Below are 18,368 nucleotides of genomic sequence, written 5' to 3'. Positions count from 1 at the left end.
TGTGCCCCACTAATTCCAAATGTTTGCGTCCGTCATTGAATCATATGTCCGTAGAAATCTTAAAAGGCCGTTGAACGTACATGTCGAAGTACGTTAATTTAGATAGGATTTTATTATTATTATTATTATTTTTGGAGTTGCTATTTACATTTACAGAAGTTATATATATCTATCCCACTTTATATCCATCTCCATTGAAATTCTTATAAAAAAAAAAAAAAAAAGCCCTATTCTCTTTCACACCACATTCCAATATTGTCCTTATTAAATTAATTCATTTAAACGCTATACATCGACATTATTTTTATATATCATCCCATCATAATTTCTTCAATTCTTTTATTTATCTATCCACACAATTTTTATATATCTATACATCCACACCATTTTTAAGCCCTAGCCACCCACTTCTTCCACCTTATTTTTCCTTGAGCTCCTTAGTGCCGCTCTTCCTCAATCTGTCAACTGTAGTCTCGTTGCAAAAGGAAAAGTGGTATGTTTCCTCTCGACCATAAAAATTGTTGTCTAGTTAAACATGAAAGTTGGAATAATTGAAGTTGTTCGATATTGCATATTGCAGTGGAATTCTCCCTTGTTTGAGCCCATTTCTGGGGAAAGAATGAATTTTTGAATAGTGTATTGATAATAAATGTGTGGTTAAAAAATAAAGAAAATTTTTAAATTTATGTGTAATATTATTTTATTAAAGAATGTGTAGTTAAAATGATTTTTCAAAAATATGGGGCTCAAACAAGGAAAATATAGACTATAATAGATGATTGATGAATCTAGTTAAATGCTTCATTTTTTTTCCTAAAGCATATCTATTAGCGTGAAGCTTGGTGTGGTTTTTCCCTTCTTTCAACATGCATGTTGAATACTGTATCAGTTTGTGTGCTCATTTCGATGCTGAGGCATTTATCTGCTATGTATAGTTGGCATAAGGTGCGTAACATAACTATTATTTGAAGCAGTAAAAAGAGTTTCAGAAATTTCTTCTTTTATCTGCCCGAAATGGTCGTGAGGATACTGACGGTGGTGCTGCAAAGAAAAGATAGGAAACCTCAACAATTTTCTTCAAAAGAATTTTTAGTAAGAATAAATATTAGAGCATAAATTTAAATTTTTGGAGTTGAATTAAATTATAAGTAAATTAAGCACGTGTTTGTATCTCTTTAAAATGAGAATTCACATTTTTCAACAGTAACTTGGGCATTAGAAAATTTCGGTGGCACAGTACATTTATAAGATGAGAAATTTTTTACAGATACCATTTAAAATTGAAGGACCATTATACCCTCACTTTCATAATTCTGTTCTCAAAAATACTCATCTACTTATAATTGCACATTATTTTCCATCACTAATGTACTTGAGGGTAAGATGGGACTGTCAAATTATAGACCCGCCATTAGTATTTCAAAAGTCAAGTGAAGATAATTACTTGCTCCAACTTATTTGCACCATCAATCAATGTAGACTCACAGCGACAACAAAAAAAATTGGCCCAATCTTATTATAATGGGGCTCAAACGAGGGCTAAATTTTTTGAGTTATAATATATCTAACAATTATTAATTATTATTGAGCATTTTCAATTAAAGACTGTTAAAAGACTATATATAATGGCAGAAGTAGAAACAAAATGTTTCCCATACATTCATGCTAGTATAATTTGAAGTTAAACTAGAAATTAATTGTTTTGCTTGTTGAGTGTAAATTTTGCAATACTTTATGAGGAAATGAAATTATAAAGTTATAAATGAATGGTGAATAAATAAACAATACTTGTGAATCCCTTAAAATGTTAAGATAAAAAGTGACTTGCTTATAAGTAAACAATTTTTCATAATGAGCCAAATATAGAGTATACAATAAAACAAAAATTGCAGCTAGAATCCCCAAAGCATGGTATCATAGCTAATTGAATGCTAAAGGAAAAGAACGCCTTTCATGTCAACCATCATCCTTGTCAGTTGTTCGTGAATCCGTTTCAGACATGGAATAGCTATGAAATCCAAGTGAGAAAAGTGAAGAAGCAAATTGAAATACACACATATTGTGATTCATTATCAGTACAATATCTTAAACATTTGTGCTCATTGGACTATCAATTGCATTGTTCAGTTTACCTGTAAGAACTAAGCACTTGAACTACATGAGTAATGATAGATGCAATCCTTAATTTTTTAGTTCAAACGACCTGTCTAGTACTTCCTGATAAGGAGAACCACTGTGTGCGCTGCAATACTTCTATTCTCCCCAAGACTGTCAACTTTTTCATGAGTTTTCGCTTTCAGGTTTACGGCTGAAGGGTCTGCACCAAGTAGCTCACACAAATTGGCCCGGATCGCCTCCTTGTGTGGGCTTACTTTAGGTCTTTGCAGAATCAAAGTTGCATCCAAGTTTCCAAGTTCATAACCTTCCTCGTGCATTAGCCGGACCTAACATGAACCATGTCACGAGAACATCATAGATTGTAAAAGAAAATCCATCCACAAATTACGTGGTTGGTGAAATCTCAACACTCTTACATGTAAACTGTAAAGAAAATCAGAAAATAGCAATACTTGATCAATAAATGTAGTTACAAGTTTGTAAGAATAATTGAGAAAAATATTTACGAAAATCTGATGGATTCTTTTGCTTTCTCATGACAAGGTGTGTGTATGGTGTGCGTCTTGAACCCAATTTGTCTAGAGGTTCTTTTCAATGAGTTGCATTTGTAATTTCCAACGAACTCTTCTACAGATGTCCTATATTTAAGTCTTGATCCATCCTACCTCGTGTGTCACTGCAATGAGACTTAACAAGGTATATCCCGTGGTACTACATCTAAGAAGCAGATAATTTCAGTGAGCAAATTATGCGTCGATGAGGCAAATTTTGTGAATGACAAATAAAGAAAGCCAAGACCTTTAGCAAATTTACAAATAATTTATAAATTGGTCAAATTTCATTTTCATCTACACAATCCAATGGATTTACATGTACTATTCACTTACCAATCACTCATTTCTATCTATTTATAAATTAAACCGTTCATAAATTCTTCCCAGATGGAGGCTTACATTTGACACAAGGTGCCAGGTCTTGAAACACATTATACTAACAATTAGCTGAAAAAAAAAAGTGAAAACTAGCCACAAAATTATTAATTTGACCTCATATACTAAGTGCCACCCAATAAACGAAATTGAAATGATCCTGTTTTAGCACAAGCTAAAGAGTAAAAAATAAAAATAAATATAGTAAACATATGTGTGTGTATATAAATTAACCAATAGTGTCCAAAACACCATATTCTATAATCAAGAAAAGAGAGAGACAAAATAAAGAAGAGCTCACAGCTTCTTTGATGAATACAGATGATGCCGCGCCTTTCCATTTAGGATCGTTGTCTGGAAAGATTTGCCCTATATCTGGAAGCCCCAATGCCCCCAATATAGCGTCAACCACACAATGTAGCAATACATCACCTAGAAATATGAGAATTATATCACTCTATATGACAATTTCTTGACAACCATCTTAAAAATTGCATGTTACTCTGCTGTTTATCGACTCATAATAGAAGTGATAAACTATGTTATTTAATGACAACTGTGTTTGTTCTATGCATCTTCCCATTTAGCAAATCCCCATAAGGGCTCACATGAACATTATGGAAAACATAAGAGTGAGCTGGACCTTTCAAGAAAAGCAGCAGGAATATAGTTTTACCAATTTTTGTAATATTATTACACATGTTCCAAACTGAATCCTACTTTTTTTATGTCATGTTTCAAAAAATTACCACTATTCATAACAAATATTATTGGAAATTTATACTTTTGATAAGTAAATTAACTAGCATAATATAAATTACTCAATCAAACGATACAGTTTCATTTTGGACTTAGGTATTGAAGGAAAATATAATATGTACGTTAAAATATTATCCTTATCTAACACTGTTATCAATCCAATCAAAAGAAATGCAAACCGAAAAGCAAGAACACTCCAGATTTATCGTCATTTGGTGTTAAATCACCTCCATCCAAGCAAGCCAAAACTGCAACTCTCTCAGCACTATGTCAAAAGGAAGGCGGTTCAAACTAAAAAGATTCAGACTATAACATAATTGAATTATACCAAGAGAAGCTAAGACTTGGAAACTATAATAGTGGATTTTTTCTAGTGCTCTTAACAACATTTCCACTCTTCTCACTAATGAATGCCAACTCCTTTTAAGAAGAACGTTGATGCCATTTCCCTTTACCAGGGATAACTCTACTAAAAGTTTATAGAACCACATCATCTAAAACAGGGGCAGAGGGAGGGGGGAGGCCTGGGCTAAAGGCCCAGTCAAATTTTATAAGGTAAAAAAAAAAAAAAAAGGGAATTTATTTATTATTAATTAATTAATTTATTTATTTATTTTTATCTATCAGTCATGTATAATTTTTTTTGTCCCCCCGGCCCCGCCTCTTAGATTCTAAAATCAAGCAACATATTTATTTTTTCAAAGTTAATCTTCACTAGGCCTCCTCACATATATGTTGAATTCATCTATGATTTATCATCAAAGGCTTTGCACGTCAATAATTTTTATAAAGGGGTCGCGGTAATACTTAAACCACCTCCTCTAAAACTCTAAAGTTTAAACTTTTCCTACTTTCAGAGGAATACATTTCTTCAACTCATCTAAAAGCTTAGGCTTCTAAAGAAGAAATTTTTTTCTCTATAGTCTTCAAATAGTTTCTAATCAACTGCAATAAAAAGATAAGCCTTACTCCCTGTTTCTAATCTATCTTTCAAAAGGACAACATCACAAAGAACTAATTAATGACAATGGAGTTTCAGTTTCCAACATCCAAGTCAAATGGGATGTATAATTTGTCACATACAGTCAGCATAAGTCTGATATTGTTCTAAATTAGGGATTTAGATTCTTCATAATTGTATTTATCAGGGGAAAAGAAAAGAAAAGAAAAGAAAAAGTTAAATAATAAAAATACAAATACAGACAAACACGAGTATAGATATTATTGCTTACCATCGGAGTGAGCTTCACAGCCTCGATCATGAGGAATATTAATCCCACCGATGATCAGCGGATAACCCGGCTCAAGCCGGTGCAAATCGAAACCGTGGCCGACTCGAAAGGGGAGCAATTTGGCTGGAGTCACGAATGACTTCTGAGTCTCGGCTTCCACTGCGCTGGTAGCCGCCGGCACCAACGAGGAGGAGTTTCTTGCTGTAGATTTTAGAGAGAGAAACAGCGAGTTCCGCGTAAAGCACGCGCTAGACGGTTTGTGCTGGAGGTGTAATTTGGACAGAATTTTGTTAGGAACTGGAGTTGTGTAGTGGGCTGAAGTCGCCATAGCCATTCGGATTGAGCTCTGTACCGTGTGTAGTTCGTGAGAGAGGGGAAGAGAAGGAGGCTCTGGTTTTTGACTTTTTCCGGCGTGCTGGGAAATGAGAATAATGCTATAGCTCGTGTGGCACGGGGCTTGGTAGCCTTATATTATAATTTAAATAAATAACGTCCACTTGAAAATTGACCGTGTTTGGCTATACTTAAAAATAAGTGAAATATACTTATTAATAATATTTTGTTTAGAAATATTATTTGAAATTGTTGCTTTTTTTTTTTCCTTTTTTTTTTTTTTATACAATTTGAATCAATAACAAAATATAAAAAATCCCTTTTAACACATCTTATGAACTCTCTTTATTTTTTTGGGTTCAAGATTGATCATACTTTTGAAATTGAATATATTCAGTGGTCTATAGAATTCATTTAATCTAAGCTTCCGTAGGCGTGAAACTTTACATTACAACCAAGCCAAGTTTTACACTTAGACTCGTAAAACATTGAAGTTTAATCTTATTGTTTGAATAATACTATTTACAGTCACTCACTACTGCAGTCGCCCTAGGTGACATGCATGTGACGGTTAGTGATTTGATATACGTGACAAGAAAAAACTACCACATTGATATATCATATCACAGACTATCACATAGGACGACTACCGCAGTAAACGATTATAAATTGCATTACTCTTACTGTTTAGACACACTTTTAACCTTTTTTAGTAAACTAATCACTTCATTACACTGTTTAGTATTCTGATTACGACAATAATGCTAAAGGTTTGAGATGCGTTTGTAATGGGTGCTCAAGGCTAGAAACTTGTAACAGGTCCTCATGGCTAGAAACTAATGTGCAATTTTGCATTTTTCTTTCGAGGTTGTATATTTTACGCAACTTTTTCTGATTAATCTTGAATTCGACTGAAGAGAGTTGAAGTAGAATAAGCAGAAACCTAAAATGTCAATTTAATTAACTTATTGAATGAATAATTAGATATAATGTTTGAAGTCAATGCCGTAACTTAGTTTATATACTGGAGAAGAATATTAAATTAGAACAGAGAAGAAAATTAAACTAACGGTCCATATCCGTTATATTTTTATTTATATTAAACTCGAAGCTTGTTCTGCTTTTCGCACTATTACAAATATACTTTGTATCATGAGATATAAACATTTGCGATTTAACATTTTCGCGTGTAAGCCTAAGATGCACGACATGTATGTGCGGCGATGGCCAAATTAGGTAGAAATTTATTAACCGTTTGATAACTTTATTAATCCGGGGTAATTAAGTTTACAACAGTAAGCAGGAGCTATGAGTTTACAACACATTTCTACTACTGTAATATGTACAAGAAAATACCAGAAAGCTCAGAGGGAACTATCCGAAGAAGAAGCTCTAGGATGCTTGTTTGCATGCTCGGGTGACAGATTTTCCGAAGCAGCTCTCTTGGGTCTCAACTGAAAGAAGAAACGAAAAAAGAAATTAGACTGGAAAAAGATAGTTCGACTAGAAATTCGTGTAATGGATATGAAGGATCAATTTTTGATGAATACTAACCTTCTCTTCCGCACGCTGATAGAAGTGCCTCAGAAGTATATTTTTCGCGTCTGAAGTAATCACTGTTATGTAAAGAAAAGTAGATGACATGTCGAGCAAAAAGGTTTAGAAATGGTTAAAACCCAATAACAACAAACTAAGTCTTGTTCTCAATATTTGAGGTCGGCTACATGAATCTATATTATGAATTTATTGAACATGTAGTTTCCTGATTTCTTGGGCAATATCCTTATTAAAAAGCAGGGCTGAGACCCTATTTAATAAAATATTCTAGTCCTAGGGGGGGAAAATATTAATAGCACGTTTTAATCTTAAAAGTTATTTAAACTAAATTTAAATAACTATTTGTTCCCAAACATTCTTCAATAAATTACTTTTGCCTTATTGTTAGCGAATTTCCTTGCGCATAAGTAGTGACCTGTACGAATGGTGTAACAACTGCCCCCACTTATCTCTAACATGGACCTAGTGAATTTGAATTTCCATGATGTGGAGTACCAATGGCTAGACGGTAAGACCCCCCCCCCCAACTATAGCTTCACAGTAATAAAAGAAGTCACTTATTTTGATAGTAAAATGGAAATTACTTTCAAAAAGACAGAATAATCAACTTTGACCAAAAAAAAAATTATGAAAACTTGCTAGTCACTTATGAGTAAACTTACTTAGAAGTAAATTGGCTTAGCTAATATGCTCGAGGTCCTAAACAAATTTTTAAATCTCAGGATTTGGGGATCCCTGAATCTATGAATAACCTACGTAGAATGGACAAGGGGAAAAGATTCTGTATATCCATATGTCAGGAAATATAATGATATAAAATCAAATATACTAAACTAAGAAGTATCAGCTATTTACATTACCTTGATCAGGTGGTGGGATGGTCCGGTCATGTGTTGGCCGATAAGTAACAGGAGTCTTTTTCTAGAGACACAAAAAATACATTCAGGATACGAGACAAAATATGTGTATTTAAGTACAGCAGATGAAGAATTTTTAGATCTTGAAACGAATAAACCAACTCATTATCCATGATAAACAGCTTCAAGATTGAACCATTTACAAATGTATAAATGTCTTTAAAGAAGATGCGAAACTCCATTCAAAATGAACAGTTATATGAAATTTGAATATAAATAATTTGAAATCATCCTCTCATTTTAGAATTTTGGTCACTCACTAGAAGTTCTATGATTCTCTAAACCAAGTCATTGTTTCCATTTGCATTTTGGTTCCAGCAAAAAGCAAAAATAAGTTATAATGTTCCACTAAGCACATGAAAGATTAGTAATACAAACAGAGCGGACTGAACTGCCTAGAGCTATGAGTTAAAACTTAGTATTAAGTCATCATGATATCTAAGATTTACCAGATAAATCCAAGTATATTTTATGTTGATCAACCCCTCCCATTAAGTGGTTCTATTTGTCACATTTACCATAAAACTGATGCCACTGGCATGATCACCACTATCTTTCATGATCTCTGTTGGCTATTTAGTCCAATCAAAACCAATCTCAAATCAGAAACTCTGAATAGTGATAACTAATCGAGCAAAACTTTGTTTTGTTAATAGAACCCTCACGTTCACAGTGAACAGAAACCATTGCAAAATGATTTTGAAACAGCTGTTATGAGCAAAGCCCGGCTGCTCGTGATCATATCAGTAGATTAGCATACTCTATTTTCGTTATATCTCCCCAGTCTTGTCTTATTTCAGGTAAAACAGAAAGCCAGATGTTAAATTTCGATTCCTCATTGTGCTCTCTTCTGACATTCATGCCAACAAAAATTGCCACATTAATCTATGCCCTATTCAATAGTGTACCACATTAAACAAGAAGTGCCCCAACTGCCAATCGTTTTACTTTCAGGCCGATTGCTTGTAAAATCACTTAATATGGTAACACAAAGCTCCATTTTTGGCTCTAGAATAATTCTTGGTTTAAATCTCCTTAGCTTCTGGGTGGTTGTTCATGAAAATGCCTATATTGAATCCTTCAAATATCTGCTCCATTGTTTACTAATACTTAAAATAAATCCTTTCCCATTCTAAGTGATCGATTTGGAACGTGTTTAAGTATGTTACATCCAAGTGCAGAACAGTAATCCACTCTTTAATCCTTGGCTCAAATCAACCGTAAACTCGTGCAATCAATCAAAAGCCTGGAAAATTAGAGGGACAGAGGGGAAGGGGAGGCACAGCGTCTTATGCAGTGGGTCCTTAAAGGAGGACAAAAGAATTTAATCTTACAACGGTATACTCTAAAAAAAGCATGGCATGTCACCATTTCGATTTCCCGCAAAATGGGTTCTAACAGTAGAGGTCTTTCTTGGCCTAAAAGCTCCTAGAGCCTCTATACTCTTTCTGCGTTTTGATTAACGAATGAATCAAAACTAAACTCGGGCAACTTACAGAATTTTTACTTCATAAGCATAGACACCAAAACAAATAACAATTAAATCCGCATGCCAACTTCTAATTATTATGATTCTGTTGATAGGGGAATGCTCTGCATAAGAAAAAAGTTACAGCATAAGCAGAATAAGTTTGATCCAACACCAATGATTCCAAATGTTGCTTAACTATAGTAACAATACATATATTAGTAGCAAATGGAATTAGAACGACAAACATCAGCTCCAGAAGTTGCCTCATGATTAAAAAATCTAGTAATATGTTCATATGTGGATGACACAAAATGACTGGCACATAAAACCATCAGAACATATATAATTAACCCAACTACGCCAGGATAACAAAGAAACAAACACAAACAATCAATATGGATTAATCATAAGTCTTAACATCTACCTATCAACAATGCAAATGCATTGCTGAATTCATGTATAAGCAAGGAAGTAGGTTTAAGAAAGATGAACATCAACATCCATAAACTGTAGCATCAAGCCAAATGTGCTCAAAACTTAAATCATTATAAATCAAACATATCTATCTAGCAGTAAATCTGGGTAAATCTCCCAGAACAATTAAATAAATCCTAATCTTGCAATAGGCCCATAAACCACAGCATACTTATTTCTCCAACAAAGCTTCAAACTTCATTTCTTGTGGGCATTTCTTGAACAGAAACATGTGGACGTTAACTAGTCGTGAAACCAAAAAATCATAATTAAACAGAAATTTTTTTTCAAGGTTTCTTCTAGAAAACCAAATGGGCTATCAAAGACAACATAAAGCTAGGTTCTTACAGAAGGATTGGAAGGATCAGAGGGTCGTAACTGGCTGAAATTTTGAGGGTTGACAGAAGGCCAATTACCCAGCATTGAATCCATTACTTATCTGTCAATGGTATAGATAGAAGAATCCAGAGAACTATGCAGACTTTTACACACACACAGGTGGTGTTGTAGGAGAATTACCGTTCGAACAATTAGGTTTATGGGCCTTGTGGACAAGTGGGTGTCGGCAAAGACCAAAGAATTCCTACTCATGAAGGAAATTTTCTTGGGAAAAAATCATAATTCCGGTGTAATCCTTACACCAATTCAGGTACTTAGTTTAAAAAATCAAAATTTAGGTATCTATATAATTAATTAAAAATATTTATTAATTAAATATAATAAAATCATAGTTACACAATAAATGGTCACATATTCACGATTATAGGTTACAAATTTATTTACTGGTCACATGTTATCAAAATAATTGGTCACGGATTATTTCGAGATCACAAATTAAAAATTTTATAGGTCACAGTTTATTTTCAGGTCACAAATCAAAAATTTACAAGTCACAAATTATTTTAAGTCCAAATTACTTGGTTACATATTATTAAATTTTTAGGTTACACTAAATAGATAGTCACAAATAACTAAATAGTTGGTCACATACGTCAATTTTTTAGTTACAAACAATCAAATCATCTATGACCACCGCCAACATTTGTGACCACCATCTCACCACTACCACCAACCACATAGCCGTCAAAATCGTCGCTGCCACCACCACCATCTCTAGCAGCCCCGTCATCTCAGATACCGCAACTGACACCACCTCACCACAAACAAAACAAATACAAAACCATCAACACCCTACAACAGTCATTATTGCAATGTCATCACTAGTTCACCATCTCCACCACCACCACAACCACCATTTATATCAACAAAAACTATCACCCGCACAACACCACCACGACCATCACTAATCACAGCAACATTGGTCGGTAAACCACCACCAGCGTCATCGACCCTTACTACCGCACCACCACCACCATTGAACACCACTGTCAGAGCCATCCCTATCACAACAGAAAATCAGTCAACACCATTCACATTACCAACAGCAATCCACCGTCACATCCACCGATTGAACACCTATACCTCTACCTCCACCGCACCATAGCACCACCATCATGACACCATAGCATATCATTGCCGCACCACACACCTGACACCTCCACTGCACCGTACACATCCACCACCGAACCATCAATCACCACCACTTAAGTTTAAAAAAAGAAAAAGAAAAAGTAAGTGAGCTAATCTGTAGCTCACACAGCTGCTACTGTTGAGAGAAGAGAAATTAGGAAGATCCTCTTCCAGTGGCGACGCCGCTACTGTTGAGAGAAGAGAAATTAGAAAGAAGAGAAGATACGTGATTGCGTGTTTTTAGAGAAAGAGAGAGAGAAGAGTGGGACGGGATTGGGGAAGCAATCACTCGCTGTGGTCTCCGGTAATGGGCGGCAGTGCCTGAGGCGTGGAAAGAGTGAGGAGAGAAGATGAAGTGAAAATGAAAATCTAGGGTTTGGAATTTGAATGGATAAGATGGGTACCTGATTTGTGATTAAACAAACTTATTATTTGATTTTTGAGTTGTAATTTTGAAATGCCTGGTTTTATGTAATTTTCCCAATTTTCTTTAGGCCCCATTTGTTTTTCATTGTTGGAAGAATGAGAATGAAAAATATAGCTGTTACGAACTCAGAGATAAAAATTCAAATTTAGTAACTTAATATGATGAATAACGATCATATTTCCCATTTTAATGAGGAAAGAATGGAAAACAAATGAGGGTTTAGTTTCACATCAAATGAAATTTATTTATATAGTTGGACAAAACTTTCGAATTGAATTGGATTGAAATTGGATGCAGTCGAATCAAATCGAATCAAACTATCCTCCTTAACTTAAATTTTTTTTATTTTTTTCTAAATAAATTTGTCAACTAATTAATTGAGTTCAAAATTATGACTAATTAGTACATAACATTCTTATTTTTCACTATTATTGGGGAAAACATCCTTATCTTTCAATTTTTGGCATTTTCATCTTTATTTTTACTTTTCATTACATAAAATATGATTTTCATTCATTTTTTCAATTAAAAATTGTGAAATGACGAATATATCATTTTATTTAAATAAAAAGAAAAGGAAAGGAAAGAACTAGTTGCAATCATAGCTCCAAATCTTTTTAAAAATTGCAAACGAGTCCAAATAAATTAATAAAAAGGTGATTAACACGTATGTCCTTACCTTTCACTATTATTGTGAGAAATGTCTTTACCTTTAATTTTTTTTTTTTTTTTCGTATTTTCACTTTTAATTGCACCTTTAATTACACAAACCATCATTTTTTATTGATTTTCATCTAATTTTTCAATAAAAGCTATGAAATGACGAATGTGCATTCCTATTTAAGTAAAAATAAATAAATAATATTTTAAAATTTCTAATTTTTTAATAATTTTTTTGAGAATCATTTGATAATTTATTTGGGACTCGATTGTAATTTTTAAATTTTTTTAAATTTCTAATTTTTTAATAATTTATTTGAGACTCACTTTTAATTTTAAATTTCAAATTTTTTTAATAATTTGTTTAGAACTCGTTTGTACTTTTTAAAAATATTGGGATTATGGTTGCAATTAATTCTTTTTTATTTCTTTATTTAAATAGGAGGATATATTAGTCAGTTTATAGTTTTCTATTGAGAAATTGGATAAAAATAGATAGAAATGATTGTTTGTGCAATCAAAAGTGTAATTATGATTAAAAATACCAAAAAAAAAAATATATGTGAAAGGTAGAAACATTATGTGCTAATTACCCTTTTATTAATTTTTTTGGTACTCGTCTCCACTTTTTAAGAAAAATTTTGGGACTATGGTTGTAATTAGTTTTTTCCTTTTGTTTTTGTTTTTATTTAAATAAAAGGGTATATTTGTCATTTCACAGCTTTTAATTGGAAAAATTGATGAAAATAACCTTTTGCGTAATGAAAAATGAAAATAAGAGAGAAAATATCACAAAATGAAATGTATGGATGTTTTTTACAGTAATAGTGAAAAGGTAAAGACGTTATGTGGTAAATTTTTCATTTTTCTATTTCATTTGCCAGCTAATTGAGTCCGAATATTAGTTTCTAATAACTTTTATGATGACACGTTAAAGTTTAGTACTCCATTTGAGTGTTGCTTCCATTATTTACTTCGATTAAGTGTGAAAAGTTGAGCAAAATTTGAAAAAAATAATAAAAATAATAAAAATAAAAATAAAAAAGGTGACAAACAAGATCCAAACCCTATTTGTTGCTGCGGGTGGGGTTGTGGCAAATTTGAGTATAAATTCCACAGTTTTTTTTTTTTTAATATAAATTTCAGTTCACATAAACGGATCTTTCAAAGAAAAAAATGTTCATTTGATTGACACCAGTAGAATTAGATTTTACGATAGATTGTTGAGGCAATTAAAAGTTTTTTGAAAAGTAAGAAAATTTTTGAGCTTGACTGGATATAGAATTTTGCAGTGAAGCAATTTCTTTTTAATGAATATTAAGATTTAAAAACAAAAAAAGACTAAAAAATAGTATCTTTGACCCCATGTTTTAACCTGAGCTGTAGTCTAATTTTAGAATGTTTATAATATATATACCAAGAGATCTCTGAATCCCTTTCTTTTAGAATGTATATACAATGTTTATGAAGAACAATCATCTACATGACGTATTATATATAAATACTTTTATAAAGACGGCCAACAATCTCTTATTGAAATGAAGGAGAAAAGACGTATGAATAAGCATCTTGTAAAGGTTTGGACTGTTGAAATTTTTGAGTCCAGGTTGTTGATATGATATCCTAAAGTGGATAACCCGGCCCAATGATTGATCCATTTGACTGAAGATTCTAGAATTAAGATAAAACTTGTTTTGAAAACACGCGTTTACTTGTAAAAGGCGACCTATATTTGATTTCTTACACCTGACAGATGGACAACCGTTGGATCACCTAATAGGCTCTCTTTCTTATAAATAGAGAGATTATTCTAGGGTTGAGAGATTTTTCGAGAACCCTAAGGGTGCGTTTGGTTTGTGTTTTCGTTTTTTATTTTCAGTTTTGAATTCATTTTTAGTTTTCTATTTTGAAAGACTATTTTCGAATTACATAAAACGTGTTTGGTTTGTCATTTTGAAAAACGATTTCTCAAAACAGAAAACTGAAAAATGCGTTTGGTTTAAAATTTTTAGTAATTGTTTTATAACATTTATTTAATTAATTTGATTATTTAGTAAAACATAATAATTTTATGCTAATATATTACCAGATAATATATATTTTAAATTTGGTGAATTTATTAATTTTTTTGCTACAAAAATAAAATAAGATATGCACTAAGCAAAATATTATGATGCAGAAAAGTAAAGAAAAACCCCTAATGGATTTTCTTGACTGAACCCTAATTTCCTCATATTCTAGGACTCTCTCAGGGAGCTCTAGATAAAGGTAAATCAGGGGAGTTCAGAAGAATCCCTAAGCTTAACCCTTAAGAAAAATTCAACAAGTATACAAAATATGGTTCAGTATAAATGTCATCAGAATTGCAGGCTGTGCAAAGAATGCCCAAGTAATACCACAGATCTACACAAGATTCGGGTGGAAGACGTCTTTTTGTACAACAACAATAAATCTATTAGAATTAATAAATTTTCAGGAGTCAATGGAGTCGCAAAATGGATCGAAGAACAATTTTAGAAAAAACATCAAAATCTTGAAAATTTTAAAAAAGGGTTTTGATACCACTATTGTTTCAAATAAATCGACCATTTTGTGACTCAACTATTTTAATAAAAATACATAAAATAAATGGCATGAAAATAAGAACACAAAGAATTTTCGACCTAAAGCCTCGAAAGTTCGGCGACCATTGCTAACACCTAATTTTCCGTTAAGCATCCGTTAGGATTTCTCTCAAATCCACTATCATTGCCCCAAAATCGGGCAAAACCAAATTACAGAAAGAACACAAATGTTCAGTTGTTCAAACCACAGAAAAAGGCCCTCAGAAGTTACATCCCAACCTCACCAAAAGGTGGATCTTTTCACTCTCACACACTTTCAACAATTTCACTATGAAATTAAAAAGAGATTCATCCAAAAGATTAAGAGAGTACAAAGAAGAAGAACCGCCGTAACCAGAGAGAAAAATTAGAGCGCGTTTGGTTTGTCGTTTTCAAGCCATTTTCTGCTTTTTAGTTTTCAAAAATGTCCAAAATGTGTTCCGTCTGTTGTTTTCGAAAATGCATTTTCGAAAACAACAGACGGAACACATTTTGGACATTTTTGAAAACTAAAAAGCAGAAAATGGCTTGAAAACGACAAACCAAACGCGCTCTAATTTTTCTCTCTGGTTACGGCGGTTCTTCTTCTTTGTACTCTCTTAATCTTTTGGATGAATCTCTTTTTAATTTCATAGTGAAATTGTTGAAAGTGTGTGAGAGTGAAAAGATCCACCTTTTGGTGAGGTTGGGATGTAACTTCTGAGGGCCTTTTTCTGTGGTTTGAACAACTGAACATTTGTGTTCTTTCTGTAATTTGGTTTTGCCCGATTTTGGGGCAATGATAGTGGATTTGAGAGAAATCCTAACGGATGCTTAATGAAAAATTAGGTGTTAGCAATGGTCGCCGAACTTTCGAGGCTTTAGGTCGAAAATTCTTTGTGTTCTTATTTTCATGCCATTTATTTTATGTATTTTTATTAAAATAGTTGAGTCACAAAATGGTCGATTTATTTGAAACAATAGTGGTATCAAAACCCTTTTTTAAAATTTTCAAGATTTTGATGTTTTTTCTAAAATTGTTCTTCGATCCATTTTGCGACTCCATTGACTCCTGAAAATTTATTAATTCTAATAGATTTATTGTTGTTGTACAAAAAGACGTCTTCCACCCGAATCTTGTGTAGATCTGTGGTATTACTTGGGCATTCTTTGCACAGCCTGCAATTCTGATGACATTTATACTGAACCATATTTTGTATACTTGTTGAATTTTTCTTAAGGGTTAAGCTTAGGGATTCTTCTGAACTCCCCTGATTTACCTTTATCTAGAGCTCCCTGAGAGAGTCCTAGAATATGAGGAAATTAGGGTTCAGTCAAGAAAATCCATTAGGGGTTTTTCTTTACTTTTCTGCATCATAATATTTTGCTTAGTGCATATCTAATACACGAGTTAATAATTCTAATTGTTGATCTGTAGAAATTATTACCTTGTATATTGATGCCTGTATTGTGTTGTTACTTTGTGTATAAAGTTTGGCAAGCACGTGTTTAACTAGTTACTGCAAGTACCAAATCTCTTAATTACAATTCACCGAGTGTGAACCCTCTGTCTCTGTGCTTCTGGTGTATACATTATACCCTGTGTGATCTATTAAATTTGAGTCTTAATCTAACACACTTGCACAGCATGTCCACTAAAATTGATATTCAAAATTGGGATGGTAAATGAGACTTTAATCTCTCGAGCCAAAAATGAAAGCCCTTTTGATGCAATTAAAATGTGTTAAAGCAATTAATGAATCTTGGCCAGAAACCCTATCGGGTAATAAGAAGACTGAGCAAGATGAATTGGTGTGAAACACTTTGTTTCTTCATTTGTCTGACTCTATAAGTAGGAAAATAGGCAAGACTGAAACTGCTTCTAAGTTCTGGACAACCTTAGAAAAACAATATGTTACAAAGTCCCTCCCCAATAAATGTTTTCTTTGGAAACAATTTTTCTGTGATAAATTTGACCCTAGTGCAGATCTAGAAGATAATATGGATAGGTTCAATAAAATCACTCAAGACCTAATCAATTGTGGGGAAAAAGATCTTAGATGATCAAAGGGTAGTTAGTCTACTTAATGCCCTGGTTGATAATTATAAAGACATTAGAAATGCCATAGAATATGATAGAAATGATTTATATGTTGAAATTATACATGATTCTCTCAAGAATAGAGACCTAGAGCTTAAATTTGAACATAGAGAAGCCTTATATGTTGAGAGACCCTTATCCAATTCAAAATTTCCTACTAGAGGCTTAAATAATTTCAGTCAAGCCAATTACAACAAAAAAAAATTCTAAAAATAAATGGGAGGATAATAAAGGAAAGGATAAGAAAGTTTACAAAGGAAATGCTAAGAATAGGAAAGGTTATTACTGTGGTAAAACTGGACACCTAATAAAATATTACTTTAAAAGGCTAATGCTTAGGAAGTGGGTACAACCATGACAATGGTACTTAAGCCATTGCCACCTCCTATAGAAAGGAAGAAAACACTGATATTGGTGTGAGGAAATACCTCTAGATAGCCTAAATAAAAGGGAGTTTTGTAATATTAGACAAAAAAATATAAACATTTGAAGAATAGCCTTTGAACAATAATTTTTCCAAAAATACCCCTTATTATAAAATTGCAACCAAAGACACTACAATGTATAAAAATCTTCAATTAGGTCATCAAAGAAATATAGATCAAAAATCTTTAATAAATTTAACCCCAAATATTATACAAAATTTTATTGATCTAAAAACCGCAACAGAAAATGAATTAAATTATTTAGAAGAAGACCTGAAAGGATTCTTTACAGAATATTTAGATCCAAAATTAAAAAATAAAAATATTTCTATAGATAATAGAACAATCAAAATAGAAAATGATATATATAAACTAATTCTTAACCCAAGAAGAAGAATTAAAGAATTAAATATAATTATTGAAGAAAAAGTATTAATAAAAATAGTGAATTTTATAAATTCTATTGTGATATTTTAAATACTTATGAAGATTTTAATTGGCTCAAAAATCTTAACCCCTCCACTGCACACTCCAACGAAATGGTATCAGAGCCATGTTACGAACCAAAAATTATGATGAATATAGTAGATGACGAAAATATAATTGAAGAATTTTTGAAAAAATTTGAAAAACATAAAAGACCTAGTTATCCCTATTTACCTAAAAATATTACAAATGAAAGTTTTGAGGATATACACAAAAGATTAGAAAATTTAGAACACAATCTACAAGTAAGAAATGCTTTATTAGATAAAAATCTTAAAGGAAAAGATAGGATTATTATTAATCCACCTCAAGATTTTAGGATAACACAAAAGGAAAATAATAAAGGGAAAAAAATGAAGAAAAATAA

General features: G+C 32.4%; 2 protein-coding genes across 3 annotated transcripts; both read right to left on the bottom strand.

Moving 5' to 3' along the window:
• Positions 1–2,023: 2,023 nt before the first annotated feature.
• On the bottom strand, positions 2,024–5,485 carry LOC111407595 (2-C-methyl-D-erythritol 2,4-cyclodiphosphate synthase, chloroplastic). Its single transcript, XM_023037194.1, has 3 exons — positions 5,039–5,485; positions 3,349–3,479; positions 2,024–2,444 (listed from the first exon to the last, which is right to left on the bottom strand). Exons 1-3 carry the CDS (start codon positions 5,370–5,372, stop codon positions 2,208–2,210), a joined length of 702 nt encoding a protein of 233 aa, XP_022892962.1. The 5' UTR covers positions 5,373–5,485; the 3' UTR covers positions 2,024–2,207.
• A 1,074-nt stretch (positions 5,486–6,559) lies between these two features.
• Positions 6,560–10,423, bottom strand: LOC111407594 (DET1- and DDB1-associated protein 1). Of its 2 annotated transcripts, none has more exons than XM_023037193.1 (4): positions 10,310–10,423; positions 7,789–7,849; positions 6,926–6,987; positions 6,560–6,825 (listed from the first exon to the last, which is right to left on the bottom strand). In XM_023037193.1, exons 1-4 carry the CDS (start codon positions 10,379–10,381, stop codon positions 6,736–6,738), a joined length of 285 nt encoding a protein of 94 aa, XP_022892961.1. In that variant the 5' UTR covers positions 10,382–10,423; the 3' UTR covers positions 6,560–6,735. The 2 variants fall into 2 exon arrangements, with proteins under 2 accessions (XP_022892961.1, XP_022892960.1); XM_023037192.1 differs by having other exon boundaries at positions 10,139–10,409.
• Between the last annotated feature and the right edge of the window lie 7,945 nt (positions 10,424–18,368).

This window comes from Olea europaea, chromosome 13, assembly GCF_002742605.1.
Source record: "Olea europaea var. sylvestris chromosome 13, O_europaea_v1, whole genome shotgun sequence".
NCBI lineage: Eukaryota > Viridiplantae > Streptophyta > Magnoliopsida > Lamiales > Oleaceae > Olea > Olea europaea.
This window is presented reverse-complemented; position numbering and strand designations above follow the sequence as displayed.

What these genes read in the sequence shown, in the direction of transcription:
- LOC111407595 (XM_023037194.1), bottom strand. Translation starts at nt 5,372, where the DNA reads ATGGCTATGGCGACTTCAGCCCACTACACAACTCCAGTTCCTAACAAA. An exon ending in CTGTGAAGCTCACTCCGATG is followed by an intron (nt 3,480 to 5,038) that starts GTAAGCAATAAT and finishes TCATATTTCTAG; the next exon opens with GTGATGTATTGCTACATTGT. An exon ending in CTGTATTCATCAAAGAAGCT is followed by an intron (nt 2,445 to 3,348) that starts GTGAGCTCTTCT and finishes GGTTCATGTTAG; the next exon opens with GTCCGGCTAATGCACGAGGA.
- LOC111407594 (XM_023037192.1), bottom strand. Translation starts at nt 10,222, where the DNA reads ATGGATTCAATGCTGGGTAATTGGCCTTCTGTCAACCCTCAAAATTTC. An exon ending in CTGATCCTTCCAATCCTTCT is followed by an intron (nt 7,850 to 10,138) that starts GTAAGAACCTAG and finishes TTGTGTCTCTAG; the next exon opens with AAAAAGACTCCTGTTACTTA. An exon ending in ATCAGCGTGCGGAAGAGAAG is followed by an intron (nt 6,826 to 6,925) that starts GTTAGTATTCAT and finishes TTCTTCTTTCAG; the next exon opens with TTGAGACCCAAGAGAGCTGC.